At 52.4% G+C, this 20,218-nt stretch overlaps 1 protein-coding gene across 1 annotated transcript; it reads right to left on the bottom strand.

The window, feature by feature from the left end:
* Positions 1–711: 711 nt before the first annotated feature.
* On the bottom strand, positions 712–15,024 carry P2RX4 (purinergic receptor P2X 4; the record flags this gene model as incomplete). The annotated part of the gene is made up of 9 exons (XM_080717676.1): positions 712–991; positions 2,853–2,989; positions 3,079–3,220; positions 3,316–3,396; positions 4,329–4,425; positions 5,569–5,641; positions 5,733–5,804; positions 10,878–11,025; positions 14,891–15,024. 9 exons carry the CDS (start codon positions 15,022–15,024, stop codon positions 712–714), a joined length of 1,164 nt encoding a protein of 387 aa, XP_080573802.1.
* Positions 15,025–20,218: the final 5,194 nt, after the last annotated feature.

Raw genomic sequence — 20,218 nt, 5'->3', positions numbered from 1 at the left:
GTCTCCACCTCCCAAGCGTGGGGATGACAAGCGTGCACCACCACGCCCGGCTTGTTCTTTATTTTTAAATAGAACCTCACTAAGTTGCAGAGGGCCTCACAAGTTGCCAAGAGTGGCTGCAAACCTGTGATTCTCCTGCCTCAGCCTCCCAAGTACTGGGATTACAAGCATGCGCCACCATGCCTGGCCAGGCTGTATTTTTTATTTATTTTTATTTTTATTTTTAATTTTTTTTTTTGTGGGTCTGGGGATGAAACCCAGGGGCATTCGACTTCCAAGCTATACCCCCTGCCCTATTTTTTATTCTTTATTTTGAAACCAGTGTCACTGAGTTGCAGAGGGCCTCGCTAAGTAGCTGAGGCTGTCCCTGTCTGCGAACCGCGATCCTCCGGTCCCAGCCTCCCAGATACTGGGATGACCGGTGGGCACCACCAGGCCAGGCTCCAGATACTTCTTAGCTCCTGCTCTTTCTGCGCACCACCTTTCCTGAAGCCTGGGACCTTTCACGGGGAGGGAAAAGTACCTCTCTCTGCTTCTTGGGAGAAGGTCAGGCACCAGGCACAGAGCGGTGGCTCTTGGAGAAGGGACAGTGGGCGGAGAGGGGTCTAGGGCCAGAGGACTAGAGGGTCCGAGTCTAAGGTCCAGGGGAAGGACTGGGGTGCCAGCCGGGGTTGCCTCCGGCCCGGGCAGCAGGCAGGGCGGGCGCCGTGGTCACTCACCACCCCTAGCAGCGCCAAGCCGGAGCCAACGTTGATCATGGTGGGGATGATGTTGAACTTCCCAGCCTGCACGTGAGTGGAGAAGAGAGCTCTGAGAGGCCAGGGGAGGGCGATGGAAGGCCGGGAGCGCCCGCCCCATCTTGACGGGGCACGCAAGGACCACCTTAAGGGCTGGTACCTTCCCAAACACGATGATGTCGACGCGGATGCCGTAGGCCTTGATGAGTGTGCGCTGCTCGTGGCCGGCCGCGTCCCTGTAGTACTTTGCAAACCTGGGAGAGGAGGGCAGCGTGGAGGGAAAGGACAGGCCCCTCCTGCTGAGCCGGGTAGCAGAGAGGCCCTCCATCTTCGCCTTCTCCTCCCGCCAGGTGACTTAAGCCTTGTAGCTGAGCGCGCCGCCGTCAGGGGGAGCCATGGGCCCCGCGGCCCCACCTGGGCCGCAGGTGGGGAACGGACGCGCCCTCCAGGTCTCCAGCGGCACGGAGTGAATGCGCCCGCCCGGATCCAAGCCCCCGCAGCCTGTGAAGGGCCTTACTGGAAATGGGGGCTCTGCAGAGGTAGCTGGCTGGCCACGGGCCGGGGCGGCCCTCTACCAACCCGACTAGTGTTATTTTGTGGTACTATGGATTAAGCCCAGGGCATTCTCCTTCGAGTTCCATCCCCAGCTCTATTTATTTTTATTTTATTTGTTGTTGTTATTATTATTATCGTTATTTGTAGCACTGAGGATGGAATTCAGGGGCATTCTACCTCTGAGCTACACTCCCAGCCCAATTTTTAATTTTTTTTAAATTTATTATTTTATTTATTTATTTATTTATTTATTTTTTTTTTTGTGGTACTGGGGGTGAAACCCTTCTACCTCCAGGCTACACTCCCAGACCTATTTTATATTTTTATTTGGAAACAGGGTCTCTTAAGCCAGCGCGGCTGTCCTCGAACCTGCGCGATCCTCCTGTCTCCGCCTTCCAAGCGCAGGGACTGAAAGCGTGCACCACCACACACTGCTTTTATTCTTTATTTGAAACAAGGTCGCACTAAATTGCAGAGTGCTGCGGGTGTGGTGGCACAGGCTTGTAATCCCAGTACTTGAGTGGCTGAGACAGGAGGATAGGGTTCACAGACGGCTTCAGATACTTAGTTAAAAAAAAAAAGAATAAAAAATAGGGCTGGAGGTATAGCTTGGTTCTACCCTGGGTTCCACTCCTAGCACCACAAAAACAAAACAACACAAAATTTGCAGATTGCCTGCTAAGTAGCTGAGGCTGGCTGCAAGCCCAGACCCTCCTGTCTCAGCCTCCCAAGTAGCTGAGGCTGGCTGAAAGCCCAGACCCTCCTGTCTCAGCCTCCCAAGTACTGGGATTATGGGTGTTCACCACATGCCGGGCTATTTAAAAAATTTCTTTTGAGCCGTGCGTGCTGGTACACACTTATAATCCCAGCGCTTGGGAGGCTGAGACAGGAGGATCGTGCAGGTTCGAAGCCAGCCTTGCCTAGTTTAAGAGACCCTGTTTCCAAATAAAATATGAAATAGGTCTGGGAGTGTAGCCCGGAGGTAGACGTTCCCTGGGTTCCATCCCCAGTACCATAAAAAAAATAATAATAATAATATTTTTTTTTTTTGGTGGGTCTGGGGATGGAACTTAGGGGCATTTGACCTACGAGCTACACCCCCTGCCCTATTTTTATTCTTTATTTTGAAACAGGGTCTCACTAAGTTGCAAAGGGCCTCACTAAGTAGCTGAGGCTGTCCGCGAACCGCGATCCTCTGGTTTCAGCCTCCCAAACGCTGGGATTACAAGCGTGTGCCACCATGCCTGGCTGATTTTTTAAATTTTGGAACAGTATGGCCAGGTTGCTGAGGCCGATCTTGAGCCTGCGGTCCTCCTGTCTCAGCCTCCCACGTGCTAGAATCACAGGAGTACACCACCACACCAGCTTGCAAATCGCTTGACACAGACAGAGCAGGGTGCTGCCGGCCCACAGCTCGCGGGCCTCAGATGGGGGCAGCTCAGCCTGCCCTGGGGTGCTGCCCCAGTGCCATCTTTGGGGGCACAGATGCCCCGACAGGGGGTATAACCCATCCACCGCCGCCCTCGACTCCTGAGTGACGGGATCGGGGCTCAGACCCACCTGAAGTTGTAGCCCGGCGACACGTTGTGGTCCAGGTCCCGGTTGTCCAGGCGACGGAAGGAATACCTGGGCAGGCAGTGGGCCGCGGCTCTGTCCAGGTTGCAGTCCCAGTTGATCTGGACGCCCATGATGCCTCCCTGCGGTGGACAGCAGAGGCGCGGCCAGGTGTTCACGCAGCCGACTCGGACCACAGTTCCCCGGGGCCGGGAGCAGGGCCGGGGCCTACCTCCTGCGCCATGTCGGTGAAGCTGTGCCCCGCGCGTTCCACGATGCTGCCCAGGCGGAATATGGGGCAGAAGGGATCGGTGTGGGCGTCGTAGACGCAAGACTTGAGGTGAGCGGTGCTGATGTTGGGCAGGATGTTCCTCCTAGGGCCGGGAGGGGCCGGGGTCAGGGCACGGACAGGCTGAGGGAGGCGGGAGTGTCCAGAGGCCGGGTGAGCTCACACCCGGCTGCCACTTACTTGCTGAAGTTAAATTTGGGGTACCAGATATTGTTCTTAACCAAGACAGTGAAGTTCTCCGCAGCCCTTAAAAAAGCAGGTCTGGAAAAAAAATGAGAACAGATGGTTCCCGAAAGGAAGAACATATGCGTATATGTTTCTGTGTGTGTGTGTGTGTGTGTGTGTGTGTATAACTAGGATTAAACCCAGAGACACTATACTTCTGAGCTACACCCCTAGCCTTTTTTTTTTTTTTGGTACTGGGGATGGAACCCAGAGGCATCCTACCTCCGAGCAATACCTCCAGCCCTATTTTGTATTTATTTATTTATTTATTTATTTATTTATTTATTTGTTTATTTATTTTGCAGTGTTGGGAATGTAATTCAGGGGCATTCTACCTCCGAGCAACACCCCCAGCCCTATTTTTTATTCTTTATTTTGAAACGGTCTCACTGAGTTGCCGAGGGCCTCGCTAAGTAGCTGAGGCTGTCTGCGAGCCCCAATCCTCCCGTCTCAGCCTCCCGAACGCACACACCGCGCCCGGCTCCGCTAGTGCTCTTTAGCCTTGGCTCTCGCCCTGCGGGGTCTCGGTGGCTCCGGAATGATGGACTCCGTGTTACGCGCAGCTGTGTCTAAGGCACCGTGACACCCGCTATTATCAGTTATTTGCGACAGAGTCCTGACACAGAAGTCCAACTGCACTGATCAAGCCAGGCGTGGTGGCGGACGCTTGTAATCGCACGGGTTCGAAGCCAGCCTCAACTACTTAGTGAGGCTCTCAGCAACTTAGTGATACCCTGTTTCCAAATAAAATATAAAATAGATCTGGGAGAGTAGCCCGGAGGTAGAAAGCCCTGAGTTCCACCCCCAGTACCACAAATGACGGACAGACAGACAGACAGATCCAAGTGGCAGGCGCGGTGCTCACTGTGGAGGCTCCGGGCACTGACTCCAGCTGACACCCCAGAGCTCTGGCCAGAGCCGGGCGCCCTCCCTGCCCCCCCAGGCCGCGCCAGGGTCCGGGGACTCACCTTGGCACGTGCGTGTCGTCCTCCACCGGGCACCACGCTGCCACCTCGCAGGTCATCAGGGACCCGTTGAACGGCACGCATCTTCCGGTCTGGACTCCTATGGGGCCGGGGCCAGGTCCACGGGGTCCTGATCCCCCCACCCCCACGGAGCCCCTCCAGCCCTGGGGTGTGGACCACGTCCAGAAGTTGGGAGCAGAGGACACGGGGCCCCGGCGACACCAGCTCACAGAATGGGGACGAGCTGGGCTGGCTCTGGGCCCTGGGGGTCGTGCGACACTGGGGAGTTGGGGGCTCTTTCTGCTAGAGACTGAATCCAGGGCTACCTCTGAGCTACACCCCAGCCCTATTTTATTTTATCTATTTATTTACTTTTTTATTTTTATTATTATTTTTTTTGGTGGTACTTGGGGTGGAACCCAGAGGCTTTCCTACCTCCGGGCTACACTCCCAGACCTTTTTTATATTTATTTGGAAACAGGGTCTCACTAAGTTGCTGAGGCTGGCTTCGAACCCGTGCGATCCTCCTGTCTCAGCCTCCCAAGCACAGGGATGACAAGCGTGCGCCACCACGCCCGGCTTGATCGGTGCAGTTGGACTTCTGTGTTCACCTTGGCCTTATTTTATTATTTACTTACCTACTTACTTACTTATTTATTTTTGCAGTCCTGTGACTGAACCCAGGGGCATCTATCTCTGAGCTACATCCTCATCCTTGTTTTTTATTCTTTACTGTGAAACAGGGTCTCACTAAGTTGTGGAGGGCCTCACTAAGTAGCTGAGGCTGCCCCTGAACCTGCAATCCTCCTGTCTCGGCCTACTAAGTACTGGGATTACAAGTATACGCCACTATGCCCGACTTTATTATTTTTTATTTTGAAACAGGGTCTCACGAAGTTTCTGAGGGTCTAAGTTGCCAAGGATGGCCCTAAACCTGCAATCCTATCTCAGCCCTCTAAGTACTGGGATTATAGGTATTGCATCGCAGTGCCTGGCTACCCCTAGCCCTTTTTATTTTGAAACAGGGCCTTGCTGAATTGCTGAGGCTGGCCTCAAACCTGTGATCCTTCTGTTTCAGCCTCCCAAGTACTGGGATTACAGGCTTGTGTCACCACGCCTGGCCTGAGGAAGGGGTGGGTTTCTCTATTCCCGGGTTTCTCTATTAGACACGCCACATACAGGCGGATGTCATGGGGAGTGCCTCCTGGGCTAAGCATGCCAGGGCCCCCTCCGCTGCCCCTACCGTTGCTGTGGGTGCCCATGGAGCCAGCAACACAGTCAGCATCGGATTCACACACGGTGCTATGATCAGGAATCTGGAAAATACAGGAGCGTAGACGAGTCCCATGTGGTCCAGCCCCTCACACAGCTGGCCAGGTGTGGAGAGCGGGCGGCCGGGCCACCTACCTCGGGACAGGTGCCCTGGGTCTGGTTCACGGTGACAATCATGTTGGTCATGATGAAGAGGGAGTTTTCCTCCTGCAGAGACGGCCGGGGAGTCCCGTGGGTCACCTCGCGGCTCGGCAGGCCGCGGAGGAGGCCGAGTTTCCTTACTCAGGCAGTTCACGCTGGCCTGTGGTCTCCCGTTCTCTCCCATGACAGTTTATATTCTGGGGTATTAGGAATGGAGCCCAGGGGCATTCGACCTCCGAGCTACACCCCCTGCCCTACTTTTTATTCTTTATTTTGAAACAGGGTCTCGCTGAGGTGCAAAGGGCCTCACTAAGTAGCTGAGGCTGCCCGTGAACCCAGATCCTCCTGACTCAGCCTCCTGAATGCCGGGGTTACAAGCGCGCACCACCACGCCTGACTTTTTGACCTCCATTTTAAAAAATGGAATCTCTGACCTGAAATGGTTCCCCCACAACCTTGATTTGAGGGGGGAAAGAGCCGGCCACAGCCCCCACCACTCTCTGCCAATCCATGACCTCAGCCGCATAAACCCAGATGGCGGCCAAGGCCCCGGCTTGGCCTTTTGCCAGCTGTGATTAAAAATAAACAAGATGTTCTTAAGAAGCTCAATCAGGGTCAGCGATTGACATTTCTTTCTTGGACAAAGTTCTCTTTTCTCCTTGCAAGTTGGAAGGTGCCAAAGTATAGACTCAGAGTTTCTGGAAAGGTATTTATTCACTGGGGGGCGGGGAGACTGAAGAATTACTAATTATTGTGCTATGGGCACGGCTCAGCTGGGCAGAGCGGAGGACGCCTGTAATCCCAGTACTTGGGAGGCTGAGACAGGAGGATTGCAGGTTTGAGACCAGCCTCAGCAACTTAGTGAGACTGTTTAAAAAAAAAAAAAGAGTGGGGGTGTAGCTCAAAGGTGGAATGCCCCTGGGTCCACCTCCATTGGGCACTGGTGTGTGTGTGTGTGTGTGTGTGTGTGTGTGTGTGTGTGTGTGTGCTTGTGCACGTGTGTATGTGTCTGTTAGGGGGTTCTGGAGATGGAACCCTGGGACATTCTACCTCTGAGCTACACTCTCAGCTCTTTTTTATTTTTATTTACTTATTTTGCAGTACTGGGGATCGAACTCAGGGGCATTCTACCTCTGAATTACCAGCCCAGCCCAATCTATCTATCCATCCTTTCTTTCTTTCTTTCTTTCTTTCTTTCTTTCCTTCCTTCCTTCCTTCCTTCCTTCCTTCCTTCCTTCCTTTACTAGGGATGGAACCCAGGGGCATTCTACCTCTGAGCCAGACCTCCAGCCTTATTTTTTATTCTTTATTTTGAAACAGGGTCTCTCTGAGTTGCAGAGGGCCTCTCTAAGTAGTTGAGACTGTCTTCCAACCACAATATCCTCCTGTCTCAGCCTCACAAATGCTGGTTACTCTTTATTTTGAAACAGGGTTTTACTAAATTGCAGAGGACCTCACTAAGTAGCAGAGGTAGCTGTGAACCATCTCCTTGTCTCAGCCTCCCAAGTCCTGGGAGCCACCCCAGCCTATTTTATTATAATTGTTTTTTTTTTTTTTAAAGGGTCTCACTAGGTTGCTAAGAGTCTTGCTAAATTACTGAGGCTGTCCTTGAACCTGCGATCCTCCTGTCTCAGCCTCCCAAGTATCGGGGTTACAGGCGTGTGCCGCGACGCTTGGCTGGCAGCAGCATTTTAAAGATTCCAGAAGCTTCCGGCATTTCGCACTCGCTCCGGGCGTCTCAGGGTCAGAGTCTCTGTGGACGCCCTCACCCCCGGGCTCCTGGGGGTGGAAGCTCTGGCAGCCAATGGCGTCTTCCAGAGTGAGTCCTAGTACAGACCTAGGTCTCTCCTGACAGCCGCCAGGTTCCCAGGTGTTTAAAAGACAAACACAGGTGTTTACAGAAGGCTGCTCCTCTCTGCCGAACAGCCCAGGGTGTACACCGTGGGCTCCCTCCCTCCTCCCTTCCTTGAGGTTAAACCCAGGGGCACTCTACCTCCGGCTACACATCCAGCCTATTTTATTTTATTTATTTATTTTGTGGTTTTGGGGATTGAACTCAGGGCCATTCTACCTCTGAGCTAAACCTTCAACACTTTTATTTATTTATTTTTGTCTGTTTTGCGGTACTGGGGATGGATTCCAGGGACATTCTACCTCCATTTTACATCCCCAGCCCTATTTTTTATTCTTTATTTTGAAACAGGGTCTCACTGGGTTGCAAAGGGCCTAAGTAGCTGAGGCTGGCCACGAATCCAGATCCTCCTGTCTCAGCCTCCCGAATGCTGGGATGACAAGTATGTGCCGCCACGCCTGGCTCCAGCCCTTTTTTTAAAAAAATTTTATAATTTGGAAACCAGGTCTCACTAAGTTACTGAGAGCCTCACAAAATTGCTGAGGCTGACTTCGAACCTGTGATCCTCTTGTCTCAGCCTCCCAAGTACTGGGATTACAAGTGTGCACTACCGTGCTCGGCTCTTTTATTTTTTATTTGGAAATAGAGTCTTGCTAAGTTGCTGAGGCTGAGGCCGGCCTCAAGCCCGAGACCCTCCTACCAGCCTCTCAAGTACTGGATGCCACGCCAGGCTTGTTTTTTCTTTTTTCTTCTTACTAGGGATTGAACCGAGAGGCATTCTGCCTCTGAGCTCCACCACCAGCCTGATTTTATTTCTTATTTGGAAACAAAGCCTGGCTAGGTTGATGAGAGTCTCACTGCTTGCTGAGGCCGGCCTCAAACATGTGACTCTCCGCTTCTGTCTTCCGAGTTCTGAGATGAGTGTGCACGCCAGGCCGGGCTCGTCTATTTCACACTTAGGGAAATTTCGATGAACTCAAGAGGCACGGGTTCTGACCCATCTGCGGGGACCGCACGGCAGGTGACAGCTGGCCAAGGAGGCTCAGCCGCTGGGCGGCCCTTCCCGCCAGGGGAGGAGGCCGGCTCTTCCCTCCCTGGGCAGGACAGTCCCAGAGCCTGCCGGGATGTGGCCACGTCTCCATGGGAACCAGGTCACAGGTGCCTCCAGGGCACTGCCCACCTGCAATCCCCTGGCCAAGACCTGCGCGGACCATCAGCTCTGTCTCTCTGAGAGTCCCTTCTCCTCCCCCTTCCCTCTCTTAGTACTGGGGATGGAACCCAGGGGCATTCACCTCCGAGCTACACCCCCAGCCCTATTTTTTATTCTTTAGTTTGAAACAGGGTCTCACTAAGGAGCTGAGGCTGGCAGTGAACTGAGATCCTCCTTTCTCAGCCTCCTGAATGCTGGGATTATGAGCGTGCACCACCGGGCCTGGCTCCCAGGCCCCCCCCCTTTTTTTTTTCAGGTCTGGGGATGGAACCCAGGGGCGTTTGACCTCCAAGCTACACCCCCTGCCCCCCCTTCCTTTTTTTTTTTTTTGGTGGGGCTGGGGGTGGAACCCAGGGGCTTTTCTACCTCCGGGCTATACTCCCAGACCTATTTTATATTTTATTTGGAAACAGGGTCTCACTAAGTTTCTGAGAGCCTCACTTAAGTAGCTGAGGCTGGCTTCGACTCTGCGGATCCTCCTGTCTCCGCCTCCCAAGCGCTGGGATTACAAGCGTGCGCCACCACGCCCGGCTCTTATTCTTCTATTTTGAAACAGGGTCTCACTTAGTTGTGAAGGGCCTCGCTAAGTAGCTGAGTCTGTCCGCGAACCGCGATCCTCCTGTCTCAGCCTCCCGAATGCTGGGATGACAAGTGTGTGCCACCACGCCTGCTCTATAGCTCCCCTTTTAAAAAACAAACAAACAAGGTCTCACTAAGTGGCTAAGGGCATCACTAAATTGCAGAAGCTGTCCTCAAACCTGTGATCCTCGTGTCTCAGCCTCCCAAATGCTGGGATTACAGGCGTGCACCAAGGCACCCCACTGGGCCTTCTCTTGAGAAGCAGGAAAGGGGGGAATGAGCACTCTCAGAGGCTCCTAAGTTCTTCTCACAGCCCGAGCCAGCGCTGGCAACTTATCTGGGTTTGGGGCCCCAGGCACGGAGCCAGCAGCCACATGGAGGGGTGCATGGGGTTTGGCCGATGGCTGCAGAGTCAATGTTTAACTGGAAGCTTCGGGCTGGTTGGAGGCTCAGGGTAGAGCGCTAGCCCGGCGTGCACAGGGCCCGGGTTCAGCCCCAGCGCACGCCCCTCCCAAAGGCCGACCTGCCGCTTTGTGGGTTAACAGACCGGAATCAAACGCCGTCTCCCTCCTCTCTCTGCCTGATGGGGTCCTGGGCTTTCTCTCCAGTTTAGGTTTCAGTCTCTAATTGCTGTTGAATTCCTGACATTGTCTGACAAGATTTCCCTTGTGGGTGTAAGACAGTAAAGTAAGTACAAAGTGTGGACCGGCGCCAGGCGCGGTGCACACCTGTCATCCCAGCACTCGGAGGCTGGGACGGGAGGATCGCGGATCAAGGCCGGCCTCAGCTACTTCGTGAGGCCTCTGGAACTCAGTGAGACCCTGTTTCAAAATAAAGACTAAAAAACAGGGCTGGGGGTGGAGCTCAGAGGTGAATGCCCCTGGGCTCCATCCCTACTATGGCCCCCGGCATACTACACACACACACAAATAAAAATAAGGCAAAATGTGATAAGGTACTATTTCCACTTGAATTTTTCCCAGGATTTAAGATCAATTTGTACGCCAGGCGTGGTGGCGCACAACCTGTATTCCCGGTACTTGGGAGACGGAGACAGAAGGCTCGCAGGTTCAAGGACAGCCTCAGCAACCCAGCAAGATGCTTTTTTGTCTTTCTTTTTTTGGTACTGGGGATTGAACTCAGAGGCATTCTACCTCCAAGCTACGACCCCCAACCTGATCTTTTACATCTCCTATTTGGAAGTAGGGTCTCACTAGGCTGCTGAGAGCCTCGCTAAGTTGCCAAGGCTGGCTTTGAACCTGCGAGCCTCCTGTCTCGGCCTCAGTACTGGGGTGACAAGCGTGCACCTCCACGCCCAGCTGCAAGATGCTTGTTTGAAACAAAAAATAAAATAAAGCAGGGGGTAGAGCTGGGAGGTAGATGCCCCTGGGTTCGGTCCTCAGTGCCACAGAGAGACTGACAGACAGACAGACAGACTCGCCGCACCGGCAGACAGACAGGCTTCAGTGTCAGACAGAAGCCGCCGTGGCAGGCCTACCTGAGCCGGAACCACATAATCGGCCACGTCCCAGACCCGGAACCCAAGTGTGGACGAGTTGGTCACAGCCACGCCCTTGGCCTTCGTGGTGACTGAACTGACCACAGAGTCCGTTTCCTGGTAGCCCTTTTCCCATACGAACACCCACCTGCAAAATAAAACCTCTTTTAAGTGGCTGTTAGGATCCAGGGAGTGAGTGTGTGCGTGTGCGTGCGTGCGTGCGTGTGTGTGTGTTTTCCTGGGGATTGAACCCTGGGGGGCAGTCTACCTCTGAGATATACCCTCAATCATTTTTTTTGTTTGTTTTTATTTTATTTTATTTTGCGGATCTGGGGATGGAACCCAGGGGCATTTGACCTCTGACCTGCCCTGTTTTTTATTCTTTTATTTTGAAACAGGGTCTCACTGAGTTGCAGAGGGCCTCACTAAGTAGCTGAGGCTGTCCGCGAACCTCAATCCTCGGGTCTCAGCCTCCCCAATGCTGGGATTACAAATATGTGCCACCACACCTGGCCAATATTATTTATTATTATTATTATTATTATTATTATTATTATTATTATTTGCAGTAGTGGGGATGGAACCCAGGGGCATTCTACTTTCAAGCTACACCCCCTGCCCTATTTTTTATTCTTTATTTTGAAACAGAGTCTCACTGAGTTGCAGAGGGCCTCAGTAAGTAGCTGAGGCTGGCCGCGAACCTGTGATCCTCCTGTCTCGTCTCCCAAACACTAGGATTCCAAGCGTGCGCCACCACGGCCGGCTCTTCAATTTACCTGTTAGTTTACTTATTACGGTGCTGGGGATGGGACCCAGGGGCACTCTACTCCTGAGCTACATCCAGCCCTATTTCATTTTTATTTTGAAACAGGGTCTTGCTAGGCTGAAGAGAGCCTCGCTATTTGCTGAAGGTGTCCTGGAACCTGCGATCCTCCTGTCTCAGCCTCCCAAGTACTGGAATCACAGGCGGGCACCACTGAGCCTGGCTCCGGGCCTAGGGAATTTTGAATTGATGTCAGAGAGACTGGGAGCCTGAGGCCGAAAGTATGAGAATGTTTACTGATTATATGACCTTGAAAAGGCTTAACTTCCGGAGGCTCCATTCCCACTTCTGTAAAAAGGGGTGGGGGTCAGAAGCTCCTTTATTTATTTTGCAGGAAATGAAAAGACAATACAGGAAAAGCACGATGACCGGCACACAGAAAACTTGATGAATGTTACTTTGTTTTGTTTTTGCAGTACTGGGGATGGAACCCAGGTGCGTTCTACCGCCAAGCTGCACCCCCAGCCCTATTTTTTATTCTTTATTTTGAAACCGGGTCTCACTGAGTTGCAGAGGGCCTCACTAAGTAGCCAAGGCTGACCAAGAACCATGATCCTCCACTCTCAGCCTCCAGAATGTTAGGATTACAAGCGTGTGTCATCACGCCTGATTCTTTTCTTTATTTAGAAACAGAGTCTCAATAATAAATTGCTGAGAGCCTGGCTAAGTTGCTGAGGCTGGCCTCAAACCTGCGAACCTCCTGCTTCAGCCTCCCAAGTACTGGGATGAGCAGGTGTGCACCACTGCGCTTGGCCGATCACCCTTTCTCCTAAATCCTAGATGGTGAGACTCCAGGAGTTCACAGGTTGCGACTCACGAGTGTTTAATCTGAGCGGTCTTCAAACTCACTATTCATCCTGGAAATGGGCTTTTTGCTTTGTCAGGGCTTCTAGAAATTCAGCTGCAGTAAAGCTTTTGTTTGATTTTGGTCTGACCCATAGATGCCTGGGCAGGAAACCACCATTATTTCAGGAAACCACCATTATTTTACTGCCCAAGTACAGTGCCTTGCTAAATCAGAGACAGACGGTATCACAACAGTTATTATGTGATTAAACTTATTCCTCAGCATGTTACTTTTTTTTTTTTTTTTTTTTGGTGGCACTGGGGTTCCTGGAAGCCCTTCTACCTCCGGGCTACACTCCCAGACCTATTTCTTAACTTTATGCGGAAACAGGGTCTCTTAAGCCAGCGAGGCTGGCTCCGAACCAGCGCGATCCTCCTGTCTCTGCCTCCCAAGCGCAGGGATTACAAGCGTGTGCCACCACGCCCGGCAGCACGGGATTGTGGATTTGGTCTCTTTATGTTTTTCTTTTTTTTTTATTGCAATACTGAGGATTGACCCCAGGAATGTTCTACCTCTGAGCTACACCTCCAGCCCTATTTTTTATTCTTTATTTTGAAACAGGGTCTCACTAAACAGCTGAGACTGACCTCTAACCTTCCCGTCTCAGCCCTGTAAACCCTGGGATTGCCTGTGTGCTCCCCGTGCCCAGCTGAGTGGTTGTGTTGAGTCCACAGCTGAATATTTAGGTGTGTGTGTGCTGGGAACTGAACGTGGCACCTCTAGCAGGCTAACAATGCCCTTAGCACTGTACGCCCCAAGGAGGCAAAATCCACTACTGGACCATATGCATGCACTGCCTCGTGGTGTTAACAGTCCAGACCCCACCCCCAAGGCGGGGAGCTATAGTTTTCCCCTCTCTCTCTCTTTCTCACTGGGGATTGAACCCTGGGGCCTTCTACCTCTGAGCTACACCTCTAGCCCTATTTTATTTTCATTTTGAAACAGGGTCTTGAGCTGGGCATGATGGTGCACGCTTGTAATCCCAGCATTTTGGGAGGCTGAAACAGGAGGATCGCGGTTTGTAGACAGCCTCAGCTACTTAGCGAGGCCCTCTGCAGCTTAGTGAGACCCTGTTTCTTTATTTTGAGAGTCTCAGGACTTCCTGAGGCTGTCCTGGAACCTGTGATCCTCCTGTCTCAGCTTTCAAAGTACTGGGATTACAAGTGTGCACCACCATGCCCCGCTGATGTTTTATTTATTTATTTACTTATTCAATTCTGTGGTCCTGGAGATGGAACCCAGAGGCTTTCTACTTCCGAGCTACAGCTCCAGACCTATTTTCTATTTTATTTGGAAACAGGGTCTCACTAACTTGCTGAGAGCCTCACTAAGTTAGTGAGGCTGGCTTCGAACTGGGAGCCTCCCCTCTCAGCCTCCCAAGTACTGGGGTTACAAGCACGCTCCACCAACAATTCTTCAGACAAGCCTCTCACAATGAGCTCAAACTCGCAAATACCAGGTTAATGGTTCCCGGGCTTTGCGAACACCAGCATCACCTGGGGGGTTGGATATACTCTATGGCGGACTCAGCAGGTTGGGGAGGGGATGGAGAAGTCGGTATTTCCTACAGATGGCTCCAGTGTGAGCCTGGGGATCTAGGCCTTTTAGAAAAACAAGAATCCAGACACATCTGTCCTGATGTCCGCAGCTGCAGCCGCAGTGCTGGGGGCGGGAGTGCAAGGTGGGGCCCCTTCCCTCCTGGTGACAGGTGCATTCTACTAAAATTAAACACTTACTGCAGCCTGGGCGCGCCGGGCCTGTATCCGCCCAGGAGGGCAGGCCAAGGCGGACGCTTAGCCATCCTACGAGGCCGAGTGAGCGACCTTTCCACCTTCGGGAAGCGGGACGTGTCGGTGGAGGAGAGCCACGGGTGCCGAGGGACCCGTGAGCAAATTCCCAGCCTGGGTTTTGCCCCGCGGACCCGCAGACGGGAAGCCAGCCGAGCCGCAGCCCGCAGGAAGGTAACCCAGCTGCGCGCCGCACACCCGGCATCAAAGCCGGGCGCTCGGGGCCGCCGGGGCTCCCGTCCGGGGTCCCCGCGCCGCACACCCAAAGGCGGGGTAGCACATCCTCGCTGGGGGTCTTCGCGGGGGGGGGGGGCGCAGCGACAAGTGCGGCCGTTGGGAATCCCCGCACCGGGCCCCCGCGCCGCTCACCCAATGGCGAGGCGCGCGGCCGGGCTGGGGTCTCCACCGCGCGGCCGTCGGTTACCCCTCCGCGCCCCCCGCGCCGCCCACCCAATGGGAGGCGGCGGCCGTCGGGAGCCCACCCAATGGGAGGCGGCGGCCGTCGGGAGCCCACCCAATGGGAGGCGGCGGCCGTCGGGAGCCCCCTCGCCCTCACCCGATGACGTAGGCCAGGATGAGCAGCTGCACGCCGCGGTTCATGAGCCCCACTTTGCGGCTGCGGATGAGCACGATGCGCGGCGTGTCGTACTCGAACAGGAGGGCGCCCAGCGCGCCGCAGCAGCCCGCCATGCCGCCGCCGCCGCCGCCGCCCGCAGGCCCGCAGCCCGCCCGGCCAATGGGCTCGGAGGGCGGCGCCGAGGGGCGGGGAGAGCGGGCGGGGCCGGGCGTGGGGGGCCGAGACGCAGGGTCGCGGTTCGAGGCCAGCCTCCCTACCGAGCGCGGCCCTGCGCAGTCAGGGGACCCGGTTACAGAATAGAGAATAGAAAGTAGGGCTCCGGGTGTATGCATTTCGAGTCACCCCCCCATGCCACTTTGGCATGGGGCTGTATTTTTTTTTGGGGGGGTGGTACTGGGGTCCCTGGAAGCCCTTCTACCTCCGGGCTACACTCCCAGGCCTATTTTATATTTTTATTTGAAAACAGGGTCTCCTAAGCCAGCGCGCGCGGCTGGCTTCGAACCCGCGATCCTCCTGTCTCTGCCTCCCAAGCGCGGGGATGACAAGCGTGCCCACCGCGCCCGGCTGTATTTCTATTTTTTATATTTCTATCTTTATAATAAACTTCTTTAAATCAAATCTTCAGCCAAAAAAAAAAAAAGTAGGGCTCGGGTGTAGCTCAGAGGCAGAATGCCCCTGGGTTCCATCCCTAGTGCCGCAAAAATCAACAAAACAATTGGTGGCGACGCTTGGGAGGCTGGGACAGGAGGATCGCAGGTTTGAGGACAGCCCCCCAGTAGTGATAATCTGGTCAATCGAGTGAGACCCTGTCTAGGGCTGGGCGTGTAGCTCAGAGGTAGAATGCCCCCGAGTTCAGTGTCCCGGACACACACACACACACACACACACACACACACACAGAGTTGGAAAACCAGGGAGAGGGCAGGGATGGGAGAAACTAATACGCTTACGTGTTACTGGTGGGAGTGGAAAATGGTGCAGCCGCCTTTGGAAACAGTTGGGTAATTAAAACTGTTAAAACATAGGAGCCCGAGTGCTGGTGTCTCAATCCCAGCATGTGCAAGGTGGAGACGGGAGGATCGCAGTTCCAGGACAGCCTCAGCAATTAGGGGACCTTGTTTCAAAGGAATAATAATAAAATATGGCTGAGAGTGTAGCTTGGAGGTAGGAAGCCCCTTCTTCAATCCCCAGTGTCACACACACACATACAAAGTTAAACAATTACCACAGGACCTGGCAATTCCACTCCTAATGAGAGTCTTAAAGTTATGTTCATACAAAAACGCGCACATGGGCCGGGCGTGGCGGCGCACGCTCGTCATCCCAGCATTCGGGAGGCTGAGATCAGAGGATCACAGTCCGCGGACAGCCTCAGCTACTTAGGCCCTCCGCAACTCAGTGAGATCCTGTTTCAAAATAAAGAATAAAAAACAGGACAGGGTCTGTAGCTTGGAGGTCGAATGCCCCTGGTTTTCATCCCCAGACCCGCAAAAAAATAAAAAATAAACATCAGGCTGGGGGGGTAGCTCGGAGGTACAGTGCCCCTGGATTTAATCTCCAGCGCCACCAAAAAATAAATAAAATAGAAGCCGGGCGTGGTGGTGCACTGGCAGTAATGATAATCCCCGCGCTTGGGAGGCTGAGACAGGAGGATGGCGCGGGTTCGAAGCCAGCCTCAGCTACTTAGTGAGGCTCTCGGCACCTTAGTGAGACCCTGTTTCCAAATAAAATGTGAAATCGGTCTGGAAGTGTAGCCCAGAGGTAGAAAGCGTCTGTGTTCCACCCCCAGGTCCATACACACACACACACACACACACACACACACACACACACACACAAATAAATAATAAGTAAATAAAATAGGGCTGGGAGTGCAGCTCAGAGGTAGAATGGCCCTGGTTCAACCTCAATTACCAAAAGAAACGAGAAAGGAGGAGGAGAGGGCCAGCGCGAGTCACATGCTAAACGCAAATCGCGGCAGAGGAAAACCCAAAAGGTGGTTTTTATTGTAGTTCTTGTTTTTTTGGTGTTGTTTTTGTTTTAGTGCTGGGGATGGCACCCAGAGGCCTTCTCCCTCTGAGCTACACCCTCAGCCCTATTTTATCTTTATTTTGAAACAGGGTCTCCCTAGGCGGGTGAGAGTCTCACTCTGCTGAGGCTGGCCTCGAACCAGTACTGGGATTGCGCCGTGCGTGGCTCAAAAGACCGTTTTTAGGTTTGATTTCTGTGAATGCAGTTAAGCTTTTCTGATGCCTCGGAATCCTTGAATTGGTTGTAATCTGTGGCACATTCTGATGAACCACGAGACAATTTTTTGTCTCTTTTAGCATTGATCGTATGATTGGTACTGAGGATCAAACCCAGGGGGCTCTATCACTGAGCTGCATCCCCAGCCGGTGAGTGTGTGTGTGTGCGTGCACGCGTGCGTGTGTGTGTGGGTGTGCGTGCGTGTGTGTGTGGCTGGGTATTGAACTAAGGGGCATTCTGCCTCTGGGCTATATCCCCAGCCCTTTTTATTTTACTTAATTTTTTTGTGGTCTTAGGGATGGAACCCAGGGGCATTCTACCTCCGAGCTACACCCCCTGCCCTGTTTTTTATTTTATTTATTTATTTATTTATTTATTTATTTATTTATTTATTTTTGGTGGTACTGGGGTTCCTGGAAGCCCTTCTACCTCCAGGCTACACTCCCAGACCCATTTTTACATTTTTTTTTTTTATTTGGAAACAGGGTCTCCTAAGCCAGGGCACGGCTGGCTTCGAACCTGCGCGATCCTTCTGTCTCTGCCTCCCAAGCGCGGGGATTACAAGCGTGCCCTCCATGCCCGGCTATTCTTTCTTTTGAAACAGGGTCTCACTAAGTTGTGGAGGCCTCACTAAGTAGCTGAGGCTGGCCATGAACCGCGATCCTCCGGTCTCAGTCTCCCAAGTGCTGTGATCACAAGCGTGTGCCACTGAGCTTGTCTAAAGAGCTTGAATAAAAACTCTCTTTGCAGAGAGAGAGAGAGAGAGAGAGAGAGAGAGAGAGAGAGAGAGAGAGAAAGAGAGAGCTAATCAAAGTCCCACACTCTCTAGAAATGTCATACACATGGCGTTCTGCCTTGAGCGTCTGTCCGTGTCCATCGCTGGCCTTCCGTGGTATCGTTTTAAGTAGCTGCAGATTCTCCGTGTTGCGAAGCGCTGTGGTTTACTTTTCCCGTCTCCTACTGTTGGACTTAGGGAATTTTTAGAGATTCTCTTTCAGATCCCGCTCCTTCTTTCCATCACTAGCTCAGGAGTCTGCGTGGCGCAGAGTCAGCCGCGGAATCCCGCAGCCTCTGGAGTGAAGGCCCAGCCCAGCGCCTCCCTCCCACGGCCTCCCCGTCCTGTGACTAGCTGAAGGGTGTTCTCAAGTCACCGCTACTTCCTGTCGGCCCAGGAGTGGCTTTCGGTGACCTGTAACTGGCTCAGATACCTCCGAGCTACGCGCCCAGCCCTATTTTTAATTTTTAGGTTGTGTGTGTGTGTGTGTGTGTGTGTGTGTGTGTGTGTGTGTGTTACTGGGGTGGAACCCAGGGGCTTTCTACCTCCAGGCTATACTCCCAGGCCTATTTTTTCATTCTTTATTTTGGAACCGGGTCTCACTGAGTTGCAGAGGGCCTCACTAAGCAGCCGAGGCTGTCCCCGAATGGCGATCCTCCTGTCTCAGCCTCCCGAATGCTGGGATGACAAGTGTGCGCCACCACCACCCCCCCCTCTCCCAGGCTTATTTTATATTTTATTTGGAAGCAGGGTCTAAGTTCCCTCAATGAATCTTTTGTTAAATGAATGTGAAAGTAAAATAAGAATCTCGGATTTGGGGACTTTTTGCAAAAAGGAATCCAAAAGGAGGCTTAAATAAACAAAGTATACGTCATTTTTATTATCAAAACAATCAGGTTAAGAATGCCTACATTGCCAACCTAGAATTAGAGGTTTTTAAAAAATAATTCCCTTTAAAGAGAGCAGTGAATTCCACTATCAATTTTCCATGTAATCAGCCAGCAGAAATCTCTTTTCTTCTATATGAAGCTAAAGCAGCGAATCCCAGGCAATCGCCGTCACAGAAGCGCGCGTCTAACTGTAAGGATACAATCCTACAAACATGTCACCCGGTTGCCTTGGTGACAACATTATTGTATGTGGCGGGTGAAAAACAAGAGTATTGATGTGATCCCTGTCACCAAAGGAAGTATCAGATTATTTTTTGTGGTACTGAGGAAGGAACCCAGGGCCATTCTACCTCTGAGCCACATCCCCAGCTCTGTTTTTAATTCTTTATTTGAGACAGGGCCTCACTAAATCGCGGAGGGCCTAAGTAGCTGAGGCTGGCCGCGAACCTGCGATCCTCCTGTCTCAGCCTCCCAAGCACAGGAATGACAAGCGTGCGCCGCCGTGCCCGGCTGAGTCAGATGTTTTATACACGGTCTTAGTAACACGTCACCCACACCCCGAGGATCCATGGGGAAGGAGAGGGAAAGCAGTTGAAGGCTCCTTCGCTTATTTGTGATTCCAGATTCCGACTCCATCTCGGGCCTCGACAAGGTGATAGAAACACACAGAAGGAAGGTGCCCAAAATAAAGGCATACACACTCAGACGTGTAGCCGTGACACAGGCATCGTGAGCGTGCAGAACTGGGAATTGAACCCACAGGCATTCTGCCTCTGAGCTATGCCCCCGGCTCTATTTTATTTTATTTTTCTTATTTATTTATTTATTTATTTATTTTTTGGGGGCACTGGGGTTCCTGGAAAACCTCCGGGTTACACTCCCAGACCTAATTTATATTTTTTATTTGGAAACTGGATCTCACTAAGTAGCTGAGGCTGGCTTCGAACCTGCGCGATCCTCCTGTCTCCTACTCCCAAGTGCAGGGATTACAAGCGTGCCCACCACGCCTGGCTTTATTTTATTTTTTTAGAGTCTTATTAGGTTGCTGAGAGCCTCACTAAGTTGCTGAGGCTGTCCTCGAACATACGATCCTCCTGCATCAGACTCCCAGGTCCTGGGATTATAGGCATGTGCCACCACGCCCGGCTTTAAATAGATTTCTTGGAAGAAAAAAATTTGAATTCTGGGGCTGGGACTGTGATAGAGTATGTGTGAGGACCTGGGTTCCATTCCCAGCACTAATAATAATAATAATAATAATAATAATAATAATAATAATGATAATATAATGTCACGTCTAGTTCATTTTTCAAGAATATATTTGAAAAGACAGTAAAAATGAAAATTCAATCTGGCACAATGAATTTGATTCTTGAGTTTAAATCCGGATAAAAC

The sequence above is a fragment of the Muscardinus avellanarius genome (assembly GCF_963383645.1).
Source record: "Muscardinus avellanarius genome assembly, chromosome: 21".
In the NCBI taxonomy this organism is placed as follows: domain Eukaryota; kingdom Metazoa; phylum Chordata; class Mammalia; order Rodentia; family Gliridae; genus Muscardinus; species Muscardinus avellanarius.
Note: the sequence above shows the minus strand (reverse complement) of the source record. Positions and strands in the feature narration are given on the sequence as shown.